General features: G+C 51.0%; 1 protein-coding gene across 1 annotated transcript in view; it reads right to left on the bottom strand.

Annotated features, from left to right (window-relative positions):
• Nucleotides 1-4,101: 4,101 nt before the first annotated feature.
• The window catches only part of Ubash3b (ubiquitin associated and SH3 domain containing B), an 83,177-nt gene continuing 65,151 nt past the window's right edge, over nucleotides 4,102-22,127 (bottom strand). Inside the window, exons 5-14 of the mRNA XM_013009512.1 lie at nucleotides 21,482-21,651; nucleotides 17,634-17,842; nucleotides 14,795-14,927; nucleotides 13,436-13,556; nucleotides 11,562-11,684; nucleotides 10,500-10,592; nucleotides 9,277-9,421; nucleotides 8,293-8,399; nucleotides 6,560-6,669; nucleotides 4,102-5,432 (exon numbers count right to left, since the gene is read on the bottom strand). Of these exons, the coding sequence (XP_012864966.1) occupies nucleotides 5,295-5,432; nucleotides 6,560-6,669; nucleotides 8,293-8,399; nucleotides 9,277-9,421; nucleotides 10,500-10,592; nucleotides 11,562-11,684; nucleotides 13,436-13,556; nucleotides 14,795-14,927; nucleotides 17,634-17,842; nucleotides 21,482-21,651 (1,349 nt within the window). The 3' untranslated portion in view covers nucleotides 4,102-5,294. The remainder of the gene's footprint in view (nucleotides 5,433-6,559; nucleotides 6,670-8,292; nucleotides 8,400-9,276; nucleotides 9,422-10,499; nucleotides 10,593-11,561; nucleotides 11,685-13,435; nucleotides 13,557-14,794; nucleotides 14,928-17,633; nucleotides 17,843-21,481; nucleotides 21,652-22,127) is intronic.

Genomic DNA, 22,127 nt, shown 5'->3' with positions numbered 1-22,127 from the left:
CCAAACCAAACCAAAGCAAAAAACCCTCTAGGCTTGATCATTTCATTAGGATGTTTTCCAGGTCACACAAAACTTCACTGTTGGCATTTTCTTGTTAATTTCTAATTGCCTGGGAAGAACGGGAGGAAAGATACATTGTATCCATTGTGGCTTCATTGCATGATACATTGTGTCCATTCCATTCTCTAGTGGCTCCAAGGCTCGATTCCTGATCAGAAAGGATTGGAGACCCAAGGGAGTTTCTGCAACATCTTCTGGCTTCAGTTTGCAGCCACTCTGGCTTTCTGAGAGAAGAACCACAGGCTTAATGGATACTTAGGAAACCGTAATGACCAGAGCAACTTCTGAGAAATAGATTGTGGGAGCAGACATCACTCAAGCGTTGAATAGACCGCGGCTCGGGGTGAACTGAGGACAATTTCTCTTTATTAAGTCATCGATGAGTCATTTCAATGGAAGATGCTCCTGGAATGAAATAAACTAATTACAACGGTGCCGGAGCTGCAGGGGGGGGGAGGGGCCGGCTCTCAGCCAGAAAAGCACAGTTACAGGGAGTGCACAAGGCATTTGGCGATACAGTTAGGTGTGCTCGCTTGCTTTTTCTTTTCTTCTTTGCTTTTTTGTCAGTCATGGGGCTTGAACTCTGGGCTTGGGCGCTGTCCCTCAGCTCTTCAGCTCAAGGTGAGCGCTCTACCACTTGAGCCACAGTGCCACTTCTGGTTTTCTAGTGGTTTATTGGAGATAAGAGTCTCACCGACTTTTCTGCCCAGGCTGGCTTTGAACCATGATCCTCAGATCTCAGCCTCCTCAGTAGCTAAGATTACAGGTGTGAGCCACCGGCACATGCTGCTTTTTCTTTTTTTAAAAAATATAATTATAACTCTTTTGTTCCAAATAAATACACCCCCATCACATAAAGATACAGCCATTTAACAAATGAGAAAGAAAACAACATTCCACCCCCAAATAGCAGGTTTCAAATGGCCTTTGCTGAACGGACAGGCTACGGGATGCAGTGTCCATCTCCATACCAAAGACCAGACCAGTACGCATTTGTCTTTACACACAGTCTGTGAATAGCTAAAGTCAATCAGCTACAACATTCCCTTAAAAAAAAAATAACAGCAATGCTGGGATTTGACCTCAAGACTTTGTACTTGCTGGGAAGGTTCTCTGTCACTTGAGTCACGCATGCCCTTAGCCCTTTTTGCTTTAGTCATTTTTTTTAGGCTGGGTACTGGCTTTCTGGCCTAGACCTTGCTCCTCTTCCTCCTCCTCCTGTGTAGCTAGGATGACAGCACAGGCCACAGCATGAGGCTGTGGCTGTTGTTGAGATGTGGGTCTTAGAGAAGTTTCTGCCCAGGATGGCCTCCAACAGCATTCCTCCCAGCCTCTGCCTCCCAAGTAGCTAAGGTTACAGGCATGTGCTATCATGCTCAGCTTAAAATTCTCATGTTTGTGTAATGGCAGATCCGTGATACTGGGTAAAATATTTGAAAGAACAGACTACACATCAGTTGGACTACTCAGCATTGCAACTTTAAGCCTAGACACATTAAATGGAGTGTTGCACATATTTAAAAATCAAGTTATTTCCTCTGAAGTTAGAGACACTCTTTTCCCTTGAATTTTCATGATAGACAATCACCTTCCTTGATATGTTGACGTAGGAAAGGGAGGTAGGCCCAATCTTCATTCTATTCTTAAGAATGAAAAACATCTGTCCTGGATGCTGAATTGCTCCCACCCTCCGCAGCCCCTTCCCCTCCCTCCCAGCACCCAGACCAATGCATCACCTTTCTCTCACGTGTGCAGGATTACAATTTAAATGCAAATTGCCCCAGCCTCTTCTAGCTGGTGCAGACCCAGCACGGTGGGCCCTCGGCTGCCTGCTCACAGTAAGCCGAGGCTCATCTGTATTCCGCCACACGCATTACTTCAACTCAAAAGAGCGATTCATCACTGCCTAGAGACAAAACCCTGGTGTCGCCCAGTATCCCAGTATCCAGGTTGCGGAGGAATGTCTTATTTGACCCCATAGGGAGGCTTTCTGCAAAAGCAACGAGGGCTAGGAGCTTCTCTTCCTGTAGCTAGCCAGTCAGGGAGTTTCCCAGAGGCACTAGGTATTTGCAGTAAGAGACTTCATTCTGATTATGAATCCAGTGAGGTGGGGCACAGAACATCTATGGTCACCTGACACAGACAGGGAGACAGTCTACATGCGTCCCGACACCACCGACAAGAAGAAAACCAACAGCCACCTGACAAATGGATGCCAGGTGGCATAGATTTTATTTTTATTAATTTTTTTTGGCAAATCTATCTTTTAAATATAAGGTTACTTGAAAACAATTCTTTGGTTATAGTAGAATTAAAATAAAAAGTAGAAAGGCCTCCAAACCTCTTACTACAGGATGAAAAATACCCTTGCTTTCAGCCACAGGATGGCCACCGAAGAACCAGTGATTCAGATTCAATGAAGCTAAATGTAAAGGGAGGAACACTGGGACCTGAACTCCAGGCAGGGCAGAGCAGGAACGGATTCCTGGCTCTCAGGCATGGTGGCGGGGAAGCCTGGGGAAACGAATGGCCCCAATGCATTAAAATGTGTCCTTCGAGGGAGAGACATGACACTGGAAAGTACAGAAAACCAAGTCCCACTGGGCTGTGGCAGGGCACTGGAGCTTGGTGGGGAATACTCAGGGAAGAAGGGAGCAGGTGCAGACTTGGGACCCCAGGTTGAAGCTTCATTTCACCTGGTTTATTTCAAATAGCTTAGGGGGGTGGGGAGGAGAGGGAGAGGGAGGGATAGTGGGAGAGAGAGAGGAGGAGAGGTGGAGGGGGAGGGAGAGGGAGAGGGGGAGGGAGAGAATTTCCTCTGTATAAACCATTTGAGCTGCTTTCCTTCCTCCTCCCCTCCCCCTTTTTTCTGTACTTCCCTCTATATATCATTTGATGTAATTAGACTTGGATCATCTTAAACATCAGGTTGTAATGTCATATAGTTTTTTTTGTGATATGAAATCTGTTATCATAGTTGTCTTTTCTTATTACACATTGATTCAACATGATTTCCCAGCTAGAGTGCACATTCAATTTTCTAAGTAAGTGAATGTGCACGGAGATTGTAAAGTCAGGTCACACCATGCAGTTGCTCTGAGAAGCCATTTGGATACGTCAAGCTGAGGAGCAAACTTGTTTTTTCCTTTCCCGCTTTGTACTCAGGGCTTTCCACCTAAGTGATTCAGGAACTAAAGTCAGATCTTTGCCTCTTTTGGCTCCTAGAGCCTAGGGCTCTGTCCTTCTTGCACTAAGGACCCAGGAGTGTACCCAGCCAATTGGCTTCGTTTGCCAGGCCACCAGTGGACTGGGACAATGGGGAGGAGCAGAGAAGTTAATCTACGCTGAACCCGGTTTTGTAGAAGTCTACACACAACACATTCCCACATAGCTTCAAGGAAATCTGTCAAGTGTGCAAGCCCACGACAATGCAGGGGGCTCGAACACACATTCTAGATCTCACCAGACAGTGGGTTCACATTGACACCAACACCAGAGGAACGAACGGTGGGGACAATCTCTTGGCTGCACTGTGGTGTCCCTGCGGGTGACTTTCACAGGAGGACTTCCCTCCCAGAGACAGGAGCGAGCCAGCACAGCACATGGTTACTTGTATATCCAGCAGTTGGATGAAGCTTGTGCAATGCTAGAAGTCACAGTTGCTGTCCTAACATGGAAAACTCATGACATGTTTCTGAAAGTGGCTTCAAAAAAAAAGATAAGCATCATCTCAGTTGTGCAGATTAGTCTCCATAGACCTTTAACTTTCTCTTCTTTCTAGAGATCATCAAATTACGATCTCACACACAAGCACAGCTCTCTGTTCTAGCCCATAGGTTTGCCACTTCTGGGTTTTAAAAAATCTTCATGTTGGAAAAAAGAACAACAAACCTTCGTGTGGCTCCGACATAGATTTGTTTTACACCAATGCTGCCTTGAAAGGGCTGGGATGTCATTGTGCCAATGACATCACAGCAGACCACTGCCGAGGGCCCACACGGCCAGCTAGCCAGACTATTAAATAGACATTGATAACGGACGTTTTGGTTTGATTGTCATTTATTGTCCTTTTAAATAATCCTCCTTCTAAATACAGGAAGTGGGGACCATGGGTAAGGATAGAATGTGGCCCTCCAGTTCCGTCAAGTGGTCCTACCTCCTATCTACTTTAAATTATCACAGACAAACAAGACAAAAGGAGGACAGCCAAAGTACAGTGTGGTCACAACTGTGGCTGCTGACATTAGCTCCCTGACGTCACTGGGGTCCCTGGAGGAGTTGGTGCCTTCACGGGTACTGTGTGATGGCTCCTGTGTACTGTGTGTGTACCACAGCCTGACCCTGGTACGCGTTAGAGAAGCATTTGTATTGTGTGGAGCGAGCGTCTGGATGATTCCCACATGGTGCTGTCCCCGCCTCCTCTCAGAGCACCCTCATCACCAATCAGGTAGCACTGTGGGCAGTTGAGGGGTCAAAGACCGGCCAATCATGGTGATGCAGAGCTGCTAATGCTCACTGGCTTATAAGGTGGAGAAGTCTAATTCGCAATAGATTTTGCAGATTTTCTGCACCTACCAGTGAAGATGTCGCCTGTACCTTGCCAGCCTCCTGAGTATCTAAAAATGCCTCTGGGAAGCCAAAGGGCTTTCTCTCTCCATTTCATAGAGAGAAGCAAGAAGGACCAGCTGCTCTGGGAAAGGTGTGTTGGTACCAGGGTCAATGTCGAGTCCTTAGCAGGTGTCTTGAGCCAGCAGGCTGACTCAGGAACATTCTGCTGTCTGGGGTCTACTGCAGGTAGGATTTGATGCACAACCTAAAGACAACTGTGTAGGCTACAAGCATCTCCCAGCTTGGCTTTGCCTAATTTGAAGACAATGGCGATCAGAAGAAAACCCCATCCCCACAGTGTGGATTCTGGACCTGGTCAGCTCCCTCTCCCGCCCTGTGGAGAGGGGGGACAGCTCCCATGGGGAGGGGTGAGACTCCGAAGCCATGCATAGCTGCAAGGAGGAAGGCAGCCTGTGCTGTAACAGGGGCCCCGGTTTAGGAAGACAGTTCTCCAAAGCTCTGTTGGCTAGGCAAGCGTCCAGGATTTCCCCCTGAAGCATGCCTTTCTCATGTACAGTCTCAGGAGAACCTTAAGCGTGAAAGAGACTATGCTAAATGATTTGGGTGACGGAACACTCCAAACACGCTTTTCCACGGAGTTTCTGCTCTTCCGACCGCGAGTGGCTTTACTCCTGCAGCAGGGTCTCTCTCCAGTTGAAGCCCCCAGTCGGTCCATGGGTCAGGGGAAGGATGGGAGGGTCTGTGAGCTGCCATATTCCAGTTTCTCCCAATTCTTCACAAGAACAAAAGCCTAGGTATGGAATCTGAAGGCAGAGCAGTAAGGAAATAAAACACAGAAGACACAAGGTTAATCCTTTCCTTTCATCTAGACTCAAAGACACCTGGGTGGCCCAGAGAAGCCAAGAGAAACATCACCTTATAACCCTTATCAAAAATGAAGAGCGGTCTCTTAGAGACACATCCCCTTCCAAAGTCAGTGACAACTGATAGAGCTGATAAATTAGGGGCAAGACGATTTGTCTTCATTAGAAGGATCCATCCACGTGAGCTCTCCTACTTGAAGTAATTGTCACAGATTGCCGTGTTCAGGGCGGGGAAGAGGGAGTTAACATCTACACAGGGCCCCCCCTATGCAGGGGGGTCCTCAGACTCCCCTGCCCTCGTGGGTGCCTGCAACCTGAGCGAGCACTAAAGCCTCTGGACATTATCCACCTTGTCTTTACATACCCATGAGCGATCATGTCTAAATTAGGCACAGCAAGAGATGGATAAAAAGGTAGGTAAAAATAGAGCAATTATAATAATGTGTTATGACAAAACATTATGGAGAATGTGGTCCCTCTCTCGATATCTTACTGCATTATGCTGTATTTTCAGATTTTAGTTGACCACAGGCAACTAAAATGACAGAACTCAAAGCCTCAGGAGGAGGAGGGATGGCTGCAATGCTAACACAGCAATTCCATGCCAAGTTCAAAAGGCACCTCAAAGATTTCTGAACTTTTCCTTGGACACAATGGGCAAGATCGATCAATCCATCTTTTAAAATGGTGTCACTCTTACGCTCATTGTGGGCACTGCTGCCCATGGCTGGCTGGCTCGGACTACGCATCAGCCTCAGCTTTCAGCAGTGTCTGACTGACCTCTGCTCCTCCACTCCAACGTCCCTCACGGCTCCTCATTCCTGGCTACTCCCACAAGTCTTGGCCCCTAGAAGCTGGCACAAATGCCAACACATGCCTTTCTCTTACTCCAGGCTTCACGAAGTGCCTCACACAGGGCACCATCCAATAGGTCTTGCTCAAGTCAATCGGTAAATGATGCTCAGCTCAACAGAAATAGGCACATCAGAGAAATTAGTTATCTACCATTCACCGAACTGTGTGGAACGGCTAGGAACCACGGCTGAACAAATAGGAGCGTGAATCACCTTTCGGACCATTTGCACGAAGTCCTTGGAGTTCTGAGGTGACAGGCCCTGCAGCTGGCAGGTGCAGGCTTCGAGGGAGGAGGCGTGGGCCACAATCAGAATGTTATTCCCTGGGGACAAAGGCAGGGATGAGAAGACAGGCTTGGTAAGTGACGGAAGCCACATGCTCCGCTATGGAACACACATTTTCAAAAAGAAGACAATGTGCCCAAGCAATATTCTGGAAACTCTTCCTTATGGTATGGTAGACTCAGCTTTCTTCTTTTTTTCTTTAGAAAAGAAAATCAACCTTTTAGTCTTCGGATAATTATATCCAAAACAAAGAAACAATAAAGGTTTCAGGGAGGGGGAAAACTATCATTCAAATTGGATCACTGTACATTAGGAACATTTATTAAAATACCACACTGAAGCATTGTGTTGATTATTTCATTGTGTTAATAATATGTGCAACTATTCTATATCAATGAAATATTCTTAAGGGGTTGGGTTATATCTTTAGTGACAGAGCATTGCCAAACTTACATAATGCCCCATCAATGGAAAGAAAAGAAAAAAGGAAGAAAGGAAAGAAGAAAGAAGGAAGGAAGAAAGAAAGAAAGAAGGAAGGAAGGAAAAAGAGGGAAGAAAGAAAATAATTATAACTTGCAGGTTTACACACACACACACACACACACACACACACACACACACACCTCTTTAGCTATTCTCCCGAATGGTAATCTTGCATAACAATAGTGCACCACCAAAACCAAGAACTAGGCTATGGTAGAATTCACTCAGCATCTTCAGATCTCAGCAGGCTTCATGCATGGCCTCATACACATGCTTGTGTAACTGTCACTAGAGTTAGGGCTCAGGAGGCTGAGATCTGAGGTTGGCAGTCTGAAGCCAGCCTAGGGAAGAAAGTCCGTGAGACTCTTAGCACCCATTAAGCAACCAACAGCTAGAAATAGATGGTTCAAGTGGTAGGGTGCCAGTCTTGAGAGGAAAAACCTACAGGACAGTGTCCAGGCCCCGAGTTCAAGCCCCAGGACAGGCACGCACATACACACAAGACACAGCACGGGTTCCGTATCCAAGGCACTCCCAGGGCTGTGAGCACTGGAGACTCCTGATGAGTAGAACATATTGGCTCATGGTTTATCTAGATGGTAATAAGCAGGAATTATCCATTCACTGTGGCTCAGTGCCGCCCCAAATCCTAGTCTTTGCTCCTTTGTTTCTCTGACTGGGTTAACTTAAAATCTATGGTGACTCATAGGGCCACTGTATCATTTGCTGCTTGAGATTAAATTTTGGAAAATACAACAGCAAACAATCTGGATCCCTACCCAACCCTGCTCTTGGCAGCAGGAACTCGGTGTGTGTGAGATGTCCAGGCTTTGGGGTCAACTGTAGGCCGTCAGTGCTATCCCAGAGGACTTCTGGGAACTGCCACATGGGGTCCCCTCTATTGGGCGTGAAGTGGCTGTAATGCAACCTGAGGTATTCAGTGGACTAATGAAGTCGACCAAGGTCCCCAGACTACTCGCCATGTTGGGCACCCACCCCAAATATTACAAGCTCGTTGTGACAAGATGCTGGAGAGAGTCTGGGAATCAAGCTCTATTCTTTTTTTTTTTTTTTTAAAGCAAGTTTGTCCAAGCATGTTCAAGCATCTCGAATGGCCTCCACCAGGATGGAGAAAGGCCCACGTGTTTCAAGAGGAACTCCAAAATAATGCCACCTACCTTTGCTTTTACATTCGCTGATGATCTCCTTTGTGACTTGGAAGCTTCTACTAATGTACGTGTCGTAGGATTCTGAAACCACTAATTTGCTGATTGGAATATGAGGTCTGCAAGAGACACGAAACAGAAGATGAAGAGACTTCACTCCTGAGGCAAAGCAACAGGCTTTGTCAGAACCCTTCCTGCCACGGCCTTTCCCCAGCTACCACATTACCTAGTTCCCCATTTTCCTGGAAAGGAGAGGAGAGCATGGAGAGTCTCCAGGACTTTTATGCCTGGGGTGGATTTCAAATCACTAATAGGCACCAGTGGTTCACACCTATAATCCTAGCTACTCAGGAGGCAGTTCAAAGCCAGTCTGGGTGGAAGAATCTGAGAGACTATGACCTTCAGTTAACCTAGCAAAAGCCAGAAACAGAGGTGTGGTTCAAGTGGTAGAGCACCGGCTTTGAGTGAAAAGGTCAAGCTTGCGAGGCCCCAAGTTTACATCCCAGTACTAGCACCATTAAGAAAAGAAAAGAAGATGAAGAAAAAAAAAGCCTAAGCCTGCAGAGAACACCCGTGGCCCTCAGTGGGCTCGGTCATCTGGGCCGGGCGACCGTGCATGCGTGCGTGCGTGCGTGTGTGTGCATGTGTGCATGTGTGTGCATGTGTGTGTGTGAGTGCATGTGTGTGTGTGAGTGCATGTGTGTGTGCATGTGTGCATGTGTGCGTGCGTGCGTGCATGTGTGTGCGTGTGTGAGTGCATGTGTGTGCGTGTGTGTATGCGTGTGTGTGCATGTGTGCGTGTGTGAGTGCATGTGCGTGTGTGTGCATGTGTGTGCGTGTGCGTGTGTGGGCGTGTGCGTGTGTGTGTGCATGTGTGTGTGTGCATGTGTGCATGTGTGTGTGTGTGAGAGTGCGTGTGCGTGTGCATGTGTGAGTGTGCGTGTGCGTGTGTGTGTGTGTAGGCAGTGTTCCTCGCCGGCGTCATGTGGCCATTACCTGTAGGTTGTATCAACGCTTAGGCTGGCGGCAGCTAGCTGTGAGGGCGGAATCCACGCAGGCAGGCTGTTCCCAGGAACCCACTTGGTCCACTCGAACAAGCCAGGCTCAACCCGGATCTTCAGGTGATTGTCTTGTTGTAAACCTTAGAAGCAAAATGAACCGAAGAGAACGGAACGATCTTATGTCCTTGGTAGAAAAGCAAATTATAGACCAAATGTCTTTTTAAAAAACCCAAGTCAGTTTTTCTCTCCCCATTAGATTCTCTATACAGCGGTCCGAGTGCAGACATGGGCGTTTGGACAAGGGGCATCTTTTCTATGTTTGTCCAGACATGAGCTTAATGCCCTGGCCACACCTCTGCAAGGGATGCTGGTGACACATGGGAGAAATCTGCAAGTCAGCACGCACACACACTTCGTCCACTGCTGGGGCGGCTCTGCGTCCTGTGGGGCGCATTTGTTCCCTGTTCACTGCTGTCCGATCACTTCCATTGGATTGGAATGCCATGTAAATCATTCACTTCATCAGAAATCCTAATGCTGAGTATTTCTAAGCTCTTCTTTTTTAATGTAGTGTGACCACACAGGTAGGATCTGGCAGCAAAGGGACGGTTTGCTTAAGGCTACAGAACTGAGTCAAGTGCAGCGTCAAATTATTTATGGGTTTATCTACAGCTGGCTCATTTGTTTGTCTGGCTCAAGTACATAGCCCATCTCTTTCTCTCTCTCTCTCTCTCTCTCACAATTTTCTTCTCAGCAAAGTGCTCATGGATCCCTGCTGTGCAAACCTGCGGGGAATTTAGGGTTAGCGTGGAATATCTTTAGAGCCTTGGTGCTTTTCAAGTCTTTCCAATTCACTAAGGAGACTGGAATGAGGAAGGCTGTGGATTCCCAGGGGCCCTGTGGCTGCTGTGAGCCAGTGAATCTGTGCAGATAAGGGATGGGTCATGGCTCTCTAAGATGTAGGTATTCTGCAATCCCACAGCTCATCCACGATGGCTTCAACTCCTCAGGCAGAAAGATGATTAGTCACACTTACTTTTATCTGTCATGTTGACAGAGTATGATTGTGTGATCTGTGTAAGTTAGGTCATCTTGTAAAAGAAATCTTGCTTAATAATTCCAGATTCAGAGCTCTCCCTGGTGACTACCCCCCCCCCCCCCCCCCCCATGAGCGCTCAGTGCCCGGAGATGGAGGGCTGAGCTGCTGACTTGTATCACCTTTCAGGATGTTGTAGGCAGTCTGGACACAGCGCAGGGAAGGGGAGCAGTACACGTGATCGATCACCGTGTTGCTTTCCAGCAAAGCTTCACCTGCCAAGGAAAGTCAAAGGGAAATCAGCCAGACAGACTCGTAAAGGGAAATCAGTAGACAGACTCGCAAAGGGAAATCAGCCGGACAGACTCACAAAGGGAAATCAGTAGACAGACTTGCGTGGCCTCTGTGGGCATTCAAGCAGACTTCTTACTGCAGGACTCACCTCACCTCTCTTTGCTTGTCTCTCTGGCCTTGCACGGTGGTATGTGTGTGTGTGTGTGTGTGTGTGCATGCGCACACGCATGTGTGCACATGCACATGCTCCTCGAAATGTTTTTATTTTTTATTTTTTTTGGGGTCCGGTCGTGGGGCCTGAACTCTGGGTCTGGGCGCTGTCCCTCAGCTCTTCAGCTTAAGGCCAGCGCTCTACCACTTGAGCCACAGCGCCACTTCCAGCTTTTTTCTTTTTACTTATGTGGTGCTGAGGAATCGAACCCAGGGCCTCGAGCATACAAATACAAGGCAAGCGCTCTACCACTGAGCCACCTTCCCCGAACTGTTTTTAATGGGTGAGGGCTTATGCTTGTACCTCCAGCACCTAATGAAATAGCTTGCACAAAGTAAGTGATGAGTATCTTTCAGTGGCTAAGCAGCAAAACGCCTCATCTCTGCATGGCCGGATGGAACCGGTCTGCGAGGAACGGAGACCTCTGGAGCAGCTTTTGTGAACTCAGTGCTCGTGAGGCCTCTTCCTCCTTACCCTGGCGGATGCCGCTGTCTTGATCTGCTAGATGCTGACCTGTGTGCCACCCCAGAGATATAAGCCAACCAGGCCTGAGCTTGCCGGTCACATTCACCACCAAGTGTGCTAACTACTGACTGCAGCCCACCTCCAGCGGCTGCGGGATTGATATCCTCCATCTAGAACAGTTACAGAAGGCCCGGGAAGTATGCAGGCATGGCCGGCGCACCAGTCTCTCCACACAGGGGTCAGGAAACGCTGGCAGTCACTCCAGAATGCTTACCCACGAGTCGGGCTTGCATGCATCCAAACACAGTGATCGGGGCGTCCTTCTCATAGTCCCGGAAACCTCCGCTGCGCTGCGGTAAGCTGTGAGGCATGTTCAGGTTGGTGCGAATGTAGCGGCCTAGAAAAATAAGGCCACACAAAGCTCCCATGAGTCCCTCATCCCACCCCCCCTTATTGGTCCGGACTCCTCCCCCTCCTTCCCAGCCAGAGAGACTGAATTTGGGCTCCCTGGAGCAGATGGAAAATGCTGCATCTGCCATTCTTTCTTCAGTCGATGGACTCGGAATCTCTCTTCCTTCTGCGCACGGAAGTGTCTGGTGCTAGTTTCTAAGTGAAACAGCAGCCGGCCACTCTGAAGGAGGTGGGGTTTTCTGACAGGCAAAGCCTCCTTGTGTTAAGATGACACTCCAATGAAAATGGAGCCTCTTTGGTCCCTAGTGCCCTCAGGTTACAGAATGTGGACAAAACTACTCATCTCTTCCCTAAAACTCAAGACAAACAAGGACTTAAAAACTACAGGCAGGGTTGGGAAGGTGGCTCCGTGGTAGAGTGCTCACCTAGCATGCATGAAACCCTGAGTTTGATTCCTCGGTGCCACATACACAGAAAAAGCCAGAAGTGGCACTGCGGCTCAAGTTGGTAGAGTGCTCGCCTTGAGCTGAGGAGCTGAGGGACAGCACACAGGCCTGAGTTCAAGCCCCACAACTGACAAAACAAAAACAAAAATAAAAACAAAAAAACTATAGGCACTAGCCAGGTGTTGATGGATCACACTGGTAATACTAGCTGCTCAGGAGGCTGAGATCTGAAGATCGCAGTTTGAAGCTGGCCTGGACAGAAAAGTCCCCAAGACTCTTACTTCCAATAAACTACTGAAAACAGCTGGATGTGGCAATGTGGCCCAAGTGACAGAGTGCTAGCCTTGAGCCAAAGAAGCTCAGGGACAGAGTCTCAGACCTGAGTTCAAGTCCCAGGACTGGCAAAAAAAAAAAGAAAAAGAAAAAGAAAAAGGAATGAATGACCCCTCTGTACAGTATCTTTACAATAAAAAATATTTAAAAAATGAAGGAAGGAAGGAAGGAAGGATGGGAGGGAGGGAGGGAGGGAGAGAGAGAAAAAAGAAATCACTGGCATTTTCTAATAGTCACCCAAACCCATAAATGACTGGATGTAGGTAAATGTAGCTTGACTCTGCCCCCTAGGGGCCGTAGCGAGCCACTGGGCAGAGCAGGGGGGCCAGCGACAGGGCTGACTAGGGCAGTCCTCTCACAGATGTTGGAAACCACACACAGAACCTGCCCTGTACGTACAGGGCTCTCACCCTGTGCAAATGTACCTAATGCGAAGCTGAACTCAACAGTCAGGCATAGTAAGAGCTCAACAGCAGCGAGACGAGCACAACAGGATGACAAGACATTCTGTAGTGACACACCGCCACGTGCTGTCTCAAACAAGGCGTCTTATTTAGACTTCTTTTGAGGACGTGAAGTGCTACAGAGCCTGTGCTGAGGAAGAGCCACAGAGGTGTGGCCGTGCACCTGTCCGGCCACCATGTCAGGGTTCCTTGAGTCCCATGCACGTGGGACACTGTGACAGAAGACTTGACGAGCAACGTGGCCGTGGCATGAGCAGGTGTGAGGTGCGCCGTGTGGGTAACACCGGACGTGGCCGGACAGCTTGGCCTTTCATGACTCAGAATGGTTCCTATAAGGCCCGAAGGGTTTACTTCTGCGATTTCTTCCCCGAGATGCTTAGGCTGTGGTTGACTGTGGGCCACGGAAGGCCCAGGGACTGAAATCGTGGCTGAGGGAGGGGTGGGGGCAGGGCCTGGCTGAGGGGGGTGATGGGTGGGCCTGGCTGAGTTCCCACCTTTGGCATCAAAGCACTGCGACAGCCAGTACTTCCCAAACACCACGTCCATCCGCTCCCCGTGCCGACACACGAAGAGGCATCGCTTCTGGGGGCCGGGCTGGCTGTTCACTCTCAGAGGCTGCGGAGAAAGAAAAAGACGTGGTCAGGACACACGGCCCAGTGAGCCACCTCCGGACCGGGAGGGGAGCTCAGAGAGAAAGGTTCCTGCCAACAAGACCCCGGCCTGTCTTGAAGTTGGGTGGTCCGTGTATAAAACGGGAAGAAGACATCCTATAGACCTCGCGGGTGATTTGGAGGCTCTAAGGAGATTCGTGACAGGTGCTCTGTGGAAGCCCCGCGGTCATCATCGCGGGGCTGCCTTCCGGGGTAGCAGCCACGAATGCAGCCCGGGCGGTGGTTCAGAGGTCAGCTTGCTGCGGTGAGTTGAGACAGTTATCTGGTGAGACAACTTTCTCCAGCAGGGCATGGTGGCTTCTATGGTCACTTCTGCCACCTGCCCATTTCTAACGTCTGCTGGTGGCCACAGGGTCTTTTGGAAAGAAAGAGTCGTAACTGAATGGCCGGTTTATATTCCACGCGGCCTGCAATAGCAGCGCAGCTCTGATTTGCATATGCTAATCGCCACTCGGTCTGGCCTCCGACTCTGTACACAATGGTTGTTTCAGGGTTCAGGGAGGACAGAGGCGGCCTGGGTGAGGAAGTAAACAGGTGGGGGGACTAAGGATTATGGTTTCTGCAGCTGCTGGTGGAACCCGGTAGTTGTTTCTACATCCTTCTTTCTGGCAACGTCGTCAATACCATTGTCTTGGCTGCCAAGTCCTTGCTGGCCGCGCTCTCTGTGGGCTGCTAACTGCTCGGCCACAGCTAGTGGTGGACTGGTGTTCTGCCCTTTCTCCCTAGTCCCGGATTCAAACCCTGGGGCCCAGCGCAAGTGCTCCTCGCTCCATCCTCCACCAGCTTCTCTCTGCTCGGCTCAACCCCACCCTCCTCCCATCTCCAGCCTTTCCAGCCAGCTGCCACACACAGACTAATTCAACGCTCACCACCCACCACTAGCGGAGCTGCCGCTGTTCTCTTTCATCTTTACAACACGGATGCAGAAAGCAGATAAAACAGGAGGTATCTATCTGTCCTGCTTTAGTGGGAAACCCTCTTCTTCCCTCCCTGCTGCGGCCCTCCCTCCCAGCCCGCTCTGAACTGCAAGGCTTGCGGGACTCCAGCCTCCACTGGCTGTGTGTGCTCTGTGGTGCTGTGTGCTTTTCCCCTCCTCGGGGACAGGGTGCAACATCCCCCCCCCCGCCTCTCCCCCCCTGGCATCCTGCCTGGACGTGAGGGCCGCCCTGGGACCAGCCTTACCTGCATGGGCTGGCAGATGATGGTAAGGGGCGTGGTCTCCCCCAGGCTTTGGTCCTCATACTGCCTCCTGTCTAAGAGTCCATCGCCAAATGGGAGCGAGTTGGACGAGGCTGTGTTTAAGATCGAGTAAGAGCTGTAGAGGAAGAAGAGGAAGATGTAACCGCTGTGGCTGGAGGGGGTCACGGCGTCCAGTGCTGTGATCAGTGGGATGTGACCTGTCAGGAACCCATCTCTGGTTTGGCGGAGGATGGGAGGCTGACGCGGAGTGCGCCCTCCCTGGGAAGGCCCTTCTTGGTGTATGCTGAGGTCTTAGGGCTAGTCAAGGAGGAGAGGATGGACCTCGGTGCCGGGAACAGATGCGAGCATCCCTCTGTGCGGGAAGGAGGCCGGTGCCCTGGCATGGCTGTACCAAAGGCAGGTTAGGACCAATGAGGAGTCAATTATGTGGCACCGTTTCAGCTGTTTTCAGGGCTCCAATCAAATAAACAATGTCTCTGGGGCCTTTACTCTTTTCCATCTGAGGAGTAAGAGGGAGTTTTTTTTTTTTTTAAATACTATCTCCACCACTTTCCTAAGGGACTAAGAAACCTCATGGCCAATATCCCCGTTCAGTTCCTTCTGTCTCCAGCCTGAGGCTTGCCCCAGTGATACCCACAACAGGATGATTAAAGGAAGCATTATTAGCACAGTGCTGGTCGCATATGCCTATGATCCTAGCAACTCAGGAGGAGATCTGAGGATCGAAGTTCAAAGCCAGCCCGGGCAGCCAAGTCCGTAAGACTCGAATCTCTAATGAATCACCAAAATGCCAAAGTGGAGCCGTGGCTCCAAGTGGCAGAGTTGTAGCCTTGAGCAAAAAAACTCAGGGACAGAGCCCGGGCCTGAGTTCAAGCCCCAGGACTGGTGCACACACACACACACACACACACACACACACAGAATTATTTCAGAGGATGACCCTCACAGATGGTTAGAGGCATGAGCCAGGTGCTCTCATTTTTTGGGTACCTAGCTGACCACAGAAGCTCCAAACAGATCCAGCAGAGAGGAGAACTGAGAAAACACACCACGTTCAAGTCACTGGGCACAGAGAGACAGTGAGAAGTTTCATCTCACAACAGTGCTATTTAAACACAGTTGTTAGGCAGATTCAGCAAACACCTTCCTCTCCATCACCGGGTCATGTGGATTGAGACTATTTAAACTTCAGGTTTCTCGCTTCTTGATAATTTAGGTGGACATACATATATGTCCCAGGTGCTCAGCAGAGCCTGGTTTGTGTCTACTGACTCAGCATCTTTTCTGGATTATTCTTTTTTTTTTGCCAGTCATGGGGTCTGAACTCTGGGTCTGGGCGCTGTCCCTCAGCTCCTCAGCTCAAGATTAGCGCTCTACCACTTGAGCCACAGCACCACTTTTGGCTTTTTCTGCTTGTGGTATTGAGGAATCAAACCCAGGGCCTCATGCATGCAAGGCAAGCACTCTACCACTGAGCCACCTTCCCAGCCCTGGATTATTCATTTTTAACAGAGTCTTACTATTAGAATCTTTGTTGTGGAAAGAACTCTGTAAGGCTCATTTCGAAAGCTCAGCATGACAGTGCCCGCCTATCATCTCAGCACGGGTGGGCTGAGGCAGAAGGCTCTGCGGCCACCATAGCCACACACGGAGACGGTCTCAGGTCAGTGAGAACGGAAAGACTCCTCATATTTGCAAGCCAAGACCTCCAGAAATCTCAGTTCCTGAGAGGGATTTTCTGCTCTTGTGTAGCTCTGCATCCCGGGCCTTCCCTTTGGGGGGAGACTCAGTGGGTCGGGGCTGAGATCCCAGAACGTAGGAGGCCTTGTTGCAGAAGGCAGATGCACAGCCAAATTAAACCTGGTCGCAGCAACTTTAAGTAGTGGCAGCTCTTACCACCGGCACAGGCCGGATAGTCTCCTTTATTTTACATCAAGACCCTCCCCAATGCCATTCTTCCAGGCGGAGGGCTGCGTGTCTGCCCCCTGGAGCTATGCTCCCACGCCTCTCATTTCCTTGCATTGCAGCCTAGGCTCCCCCCTCTCTCTGCAGCTCCTCTGATGACAAGAGAGCCAGCTGTTTCTTTCCTATCGTCCCTGGAACCCAAGGTCCTGTGTGGTGGCCTGGGGCTGTCTGCTCAAGAAAAAAAAAAAATAAGATTGCTAGCTGCTGAAAGCGGGTGAGGGCGATGGCGCCCGGAGCCTCTCCTCGGGGCCAGCAGGGCACGGGCGCTGCCTGGAACACGCTGGCCTGTCCTGGGCCTGCGAGGCTGGACAAGGATGCACTGGCGCCTCATCAAGGGGGGGGATGCCAGGCCCAGGCCCCGAGGGCAGTGGGAGCCACGGAGCCGTCACCGCATCTACCCCACCCCCTCTGTGGCCTCAGGTCCAGCCTGCCAGGACACAGGGGGGCACTGCCCTGTGCTCTTCCCCACCAGGCTGTCTCTGCTTGGCTCTGGAAGGTGGGCCACCCTGACTAATCAGAGCAGGACAAGGTGGAAGGCTGGTACCACAGAGCAGATTGACAGCGAGCCAGGGAGCGGCCCTTCTGGACTCACAGCCTCCGGAAGCCTTGGATTCAACTCCCACCAGGAGCTCAGACACAACAGAGCCAAATGTGGACAGAGGGCGGGCAGAGCCGTGCACTTCCCCTGCCTGCCAGGCCTCAAGCCGGCCCATTTCCTGGCAATCTGGAACCAATAAGGCCTGGCTCTCTTCCCCACCGACCAGCTCCTTTACTGTTCCAGCTGCCTCCTGCCTCCTGAGTCTGCCGCAGCAACGTACTTCTCCAGGCCGCAGCCGGCCGGCCCGCATCCACTCACCCGTGGAAAATCCAGGTGCTGCACTCGTCCGCCTTGGTGATGTAGTTCTCAGGCAGGAGGCCGGAGCAGCCGGTGGTCAGGGAGGTGCCGTAGATCCAGCCCTCGCTGGTGCTGGTCTGCTCCATCGGGGACATGAAGATGAAGTCCCCGGGGACCAGCTCGAGCTCGTCATCGTTCTGAGGGGTGTAGGGGTAGATCACCTGTAACGTCTGCAAAGGGAGGTGAAGGTGTGAGCTCGAGGGGGGGCTGGGTGTTGTGTGCAGCACGCAGCCTCCCACAGCAGGCCCTGGGGTTCTCAGGCTCCAGAAATTCCGCCTGGAATTCAGATGAAAAAGTACTTCTTACTGAACACCACGCCTGTCATCGCAGCTACTCAGGAGGCTGAGATCTGAGGATCACGGTTCAAAGCCAGCCTGGGCAGGAAAGTCCGTGAGATACTTATCTCCAGTGAACCATCAAAAAGCCAAAAGGAGAGGTGTGTGGCTCAAGTGTATGTGTGTGCACACACATGCATGCGCACATGCACACCCATGCACACACACAGAGCACGCCTCTCGCCAGATCTGGCGGCGTGCCTGCTACTCAGGGATGTTCCTTCCTTCCCCTCCTACCAAGATTCAGGGATCAGGAGTTTTTTTGGAGGCTCATCCTGAAGTACAAAGTTCTGCTCCAAACCTGCCACCCCCCCAGGGCCTCTGCAAGAAAGCTGCCCTTCTTAGACCATAGTGAGCAGGAGGAGACCCGTTCCCCAGGGAGCCAAGGAACCCCCTCCCCTCACCCCTGTTCTTTCTTAGAGCTCAGAAGAACCTCCAGGGATGGCCACAGGGCCACACCACTGGATTGACTCCACTTTGGGGGACCCTTCCTGTCCTGTTCTATATGACCATCACAGGGTCACTAGCAGCTTGGGCTTTCTATCATTCTCTTCCACTTCCCACGGGGAGAGGCAGTGAGTGACAGGAAAGTTGGAGACCGTATCTACAAAGCACAGAGCAGTTGGACACTAAGTAGCTTTGATCTACTAATGAACCGCATGAGAATGAAGGTACTGCAGCAAATCTAAAACTGTAATGTGGGGAAGGGGGAGGTGGAGGAGCAGTTAAGTGGCAGTGTTTGCTTGTTAGCATGCTTCGGACCCTAGTTTGTAAAAGCTCCAGCACTGAAAAATAACAATTGGGACTCAAGTATCCTCTTCCCATCTGTCTGTCTATCCTTTTTCTTCCTTCCTTCCTTCTTTCTTTCTTTCTTTCTTTTTTTGGTGTCCATACTGGGACTTTAAATCAGGGCCCGGGTGCTATCCTCTAGTTTTTTCTGTCAAGGCTGACAGTCCATCACTGGAACCACAGCTCCACGTCTGGCTTTGGAGTAGTTGACTGGAGAGGAAGCCTCAGGGCTTTGAATGGAGGTCTTCTGATAGAGCTGGGATTGCAGGCATGAGCTACTAGTGCCTGAGCCTCCCCGTCCTTTTCTACTTCCCAAAGCCAGCTTAGGAGAAAACCAACAACTTAGCCTGAGACCGAGGCAGTCAGTTTGTGCTGAAACGCACCGATTCTTTTTACATGTAGCTTCTGCCTGTCACAATTCCGGAGTCAACCTCAGGTACGTTTCCCTCTATGACCACACGGACGCCACGCTCAGGTGGTAGTGTGTTACTGTGTCCCCTCTGAGTAGCAACTTTGATGCTGCTCTGACAAACAGGGAGGCCCGCCGGGCTCCTGTGTCAGGCGTAAGGAGAGAGGTGCTCCTCCTCCATGGACCACTTCCCAGGTCCAAGGAGCATGATGGCTGTTTCACAGCTGAGCAAACTGGAGATTACGTAAGTCGTTACACGTCAGTCCAACTCCAGCTAAAGTGAAGAGGCCAGGCTTTAAAGCTAAGTGTGCTAGACTCCAAAATAAGTGCATTTTGAAGAACTCGGTCCTTCCTCGAGGTTTTGGTGGCTAGGCATTTAAATGGCGCGGCCTCACCTCACGGCTAATGGGGAAGAGTCCAGGAGAGGCACAAACAGGCGTCTGCCAGCTCAAACGCCCCCAGGTTGTCCCCAGGATCCCTGTGCTCTGCCCACGTCCTTGCCTGAAAGTTTCTTCTCTGGACATCTGTGCCCTGATTGGAACACTCGATCCCGCCTGCTCCCTGGGGACAGAGGAGGAAGGAGAAGGGGAGGGACCCGGTGGGACCAAAAGACCCCTCGGGAGTCTAAGGGGGCCAAGGAGTGCTTTATCAGGTGGAGCCGTAGTTCGGGAGCCTTTCCAAGTCAGAGATAAAAGAGGGCGGGTTATTTTTAGAAAATAATTCATGGGGCGCTGGCTGCCTCCTTCCTTCTGTGCCAGCTGAGAATGTGGGTCAGGCGGAAAGCAATTACCTCTGAGGTAACTGGAGGGCCGCGCTGATTAGAGGACAGACCAGGTAAAATTCCACAGCCAACCGCGCCTCTCGGAAGGTGACCTCTCTGAGGCCCTGTGCCAGCAGCCGTGACTTGTTGCTTTGCCAGGGCCCTCAGAGTGCGGCCAGCCTCACCGCTCTCGCTCTCCTTAGGGCTCATCCTGACTCCAGGAGACGCCAGAGCCTCAAGTAAGATCAGACCCAGTCTGCTTCATCGACCTTTGGGGAACCCTGCCATCAGCCGGCCGGCCAAGGAGGACAGGTCAGGCCACACTGACACCTAGACCGGAAGCAGGCATTCACGCTCGGCCCTTCCCAGCCCTTCCAGAACAGAGACTGCCCAGCACACACTGCAGGCTCCTGCTGCCTTTTGAATTCAGAGTCCGAAAGACAGATTAAAAGTCCATGAGACAGGTAAAAGGGTGAAAAGGGGCAGCAGCGGAGCTCACGGGACACTGATGAACGTAAACTACACAACTCTTGGGTGGAGACGGGAGGGAGGGAGGGACTGAGAGAGGGTGAGGGAACAGAAGACACTGAATGAAAGGAAAGGCACTCAGCACTGGACTCATTAAATCGCAAGGCCTTTGGACATTACCTGTATAATAACAGTAAATTAAATTATATTTTTTTTAAAAGTATGTAATACCAGATGCTGTGGCTCATGCTTGTAATCTTCACTACTCAGGAGGCTGAGATATGAGGATTGGGGGTTCAAAGCCAGCCTAATAAAACACTCAGAAAACTGGAAGTGGCGCTGTGGCTCAAGCGGTAGAGTGCTAGCCTTGAGCTGAAGAGCTGAGGGACAGCGCCCAGACCTGGAGTTCAAGCCCCATGACCAGCCAAAAAAAAATATCCAAAACTTATGAATTATTTCTGGAACTTTCTATGTAATATCATTGAACTATCACAGACTGGAAGGTCTGACTCTCATTGACTGGAAGGTCAATGAGGACACTGCGGGACTGATAGGGTCTGTCTTAGATGGAGGTGCCCATCTTTATTGGTCAAAAAACATGGGCTCCGACTTCAGCTCTGATTCTCACTTTGCTCTGTGGCTTTGGCCCACACACTTTCTCTCTGTGTTTCAGAATCCCCTTCTGGTCAAAATGGACAAGACAGCCCTGTTTCACCGTAGCCCGGGCCAGCTGGGAAGGACGCTTCATCTCTCAGGAGGATGCGGGTCGGGTCCTTCTTCCACGCCGGGCTCAGTGCCCCCCCCCCACTTCCTGTAGCCATGCACACTGCCCTCCTTTTCCTATCTGTCCGTCCTCTCTCCTCAACGACATTCAAAAGTCCAGAGGGCAGGACCACATGCTAACCATCCCGGACAGGCCTAGGGCTGCCCGACCCACTGGCTGGCGGTGGCTGGGCCGCCCGCTTCTCTCTGCAGGGCCAGCAGCGGGCACCCCTGCCTCTCGCGCTGGACCTCTGCCCATGGTGTCGGCAGCAGTGGGAGGGCTCACCTCATGGTTGGCGAATCGGATATCCCGAGAGAATATGGTGGCCACCCAGTCACAGCCCAGCTTGACGTCGATGTTCTGGGCCAGCTTCTCCAGGGTGGGCAAGTGGCTAGCTTGAAAGTGGTAGGCCAGGGTCACGTGCAGCTGCTTCTTGTGGGGCTCCACATGGACTTCTAGAGAAAAGGAGAAGGGGGGGAGAACGGGGCGATGGCCACCACAGTGCAGGTCAAAGCGCAGTGGTTAGACCCAAGATCTCTCTCTCCTTCACTGGAGTGGAATCAGGGCGTGGTCCTCACCCCCAAACACCCCCCACCACTCAAGAGGTAAAGACCGCACACAGAGCTGGGCCGGTGCAGGCCTGTAATCCTAGCGACTCAGGAGTTGAGACCTGAGGACTGCATTTTGAAACCAGGTGGGAAGAAAAGTCCGGGAGACTCTTATCTCCAATGAGCTACTAAAACAGCCACGTCACCGGCAGAGCGCTAGCCTTGAGTAAAAGAGGCTCAGGGACAGTGCTGAGGCCCCAAGGACTGCCACAAAAGATGAAGAAGAAGGAGAAGGAGAAGGAGAAGGGGAAGGAGGGGGAGGAGGGGAAGAAGAAGGGGAAGGAGAAGGAGAAGGAGAAGAAGAAGGAGAAAGGGGAGGAGGA

This window comes from Dipodomys ordii, unplaced genomic scaffold, assembly GCF_000151885.1.
Source record: "Dipodomys ordii isolate 6190 unplaced genomic scaffold, Dord_2.0 Scaffold10, whole genome shotgun sequence".
NCBI lineage: Eukaryota > Metazoa > Chordata > Mammalia > Rodentia > Heteromyidae > Dipodomys > Dipodomys ordii.
This window is presented reverse-complemented; position numbering and strand designations above follow the sequence as displayed.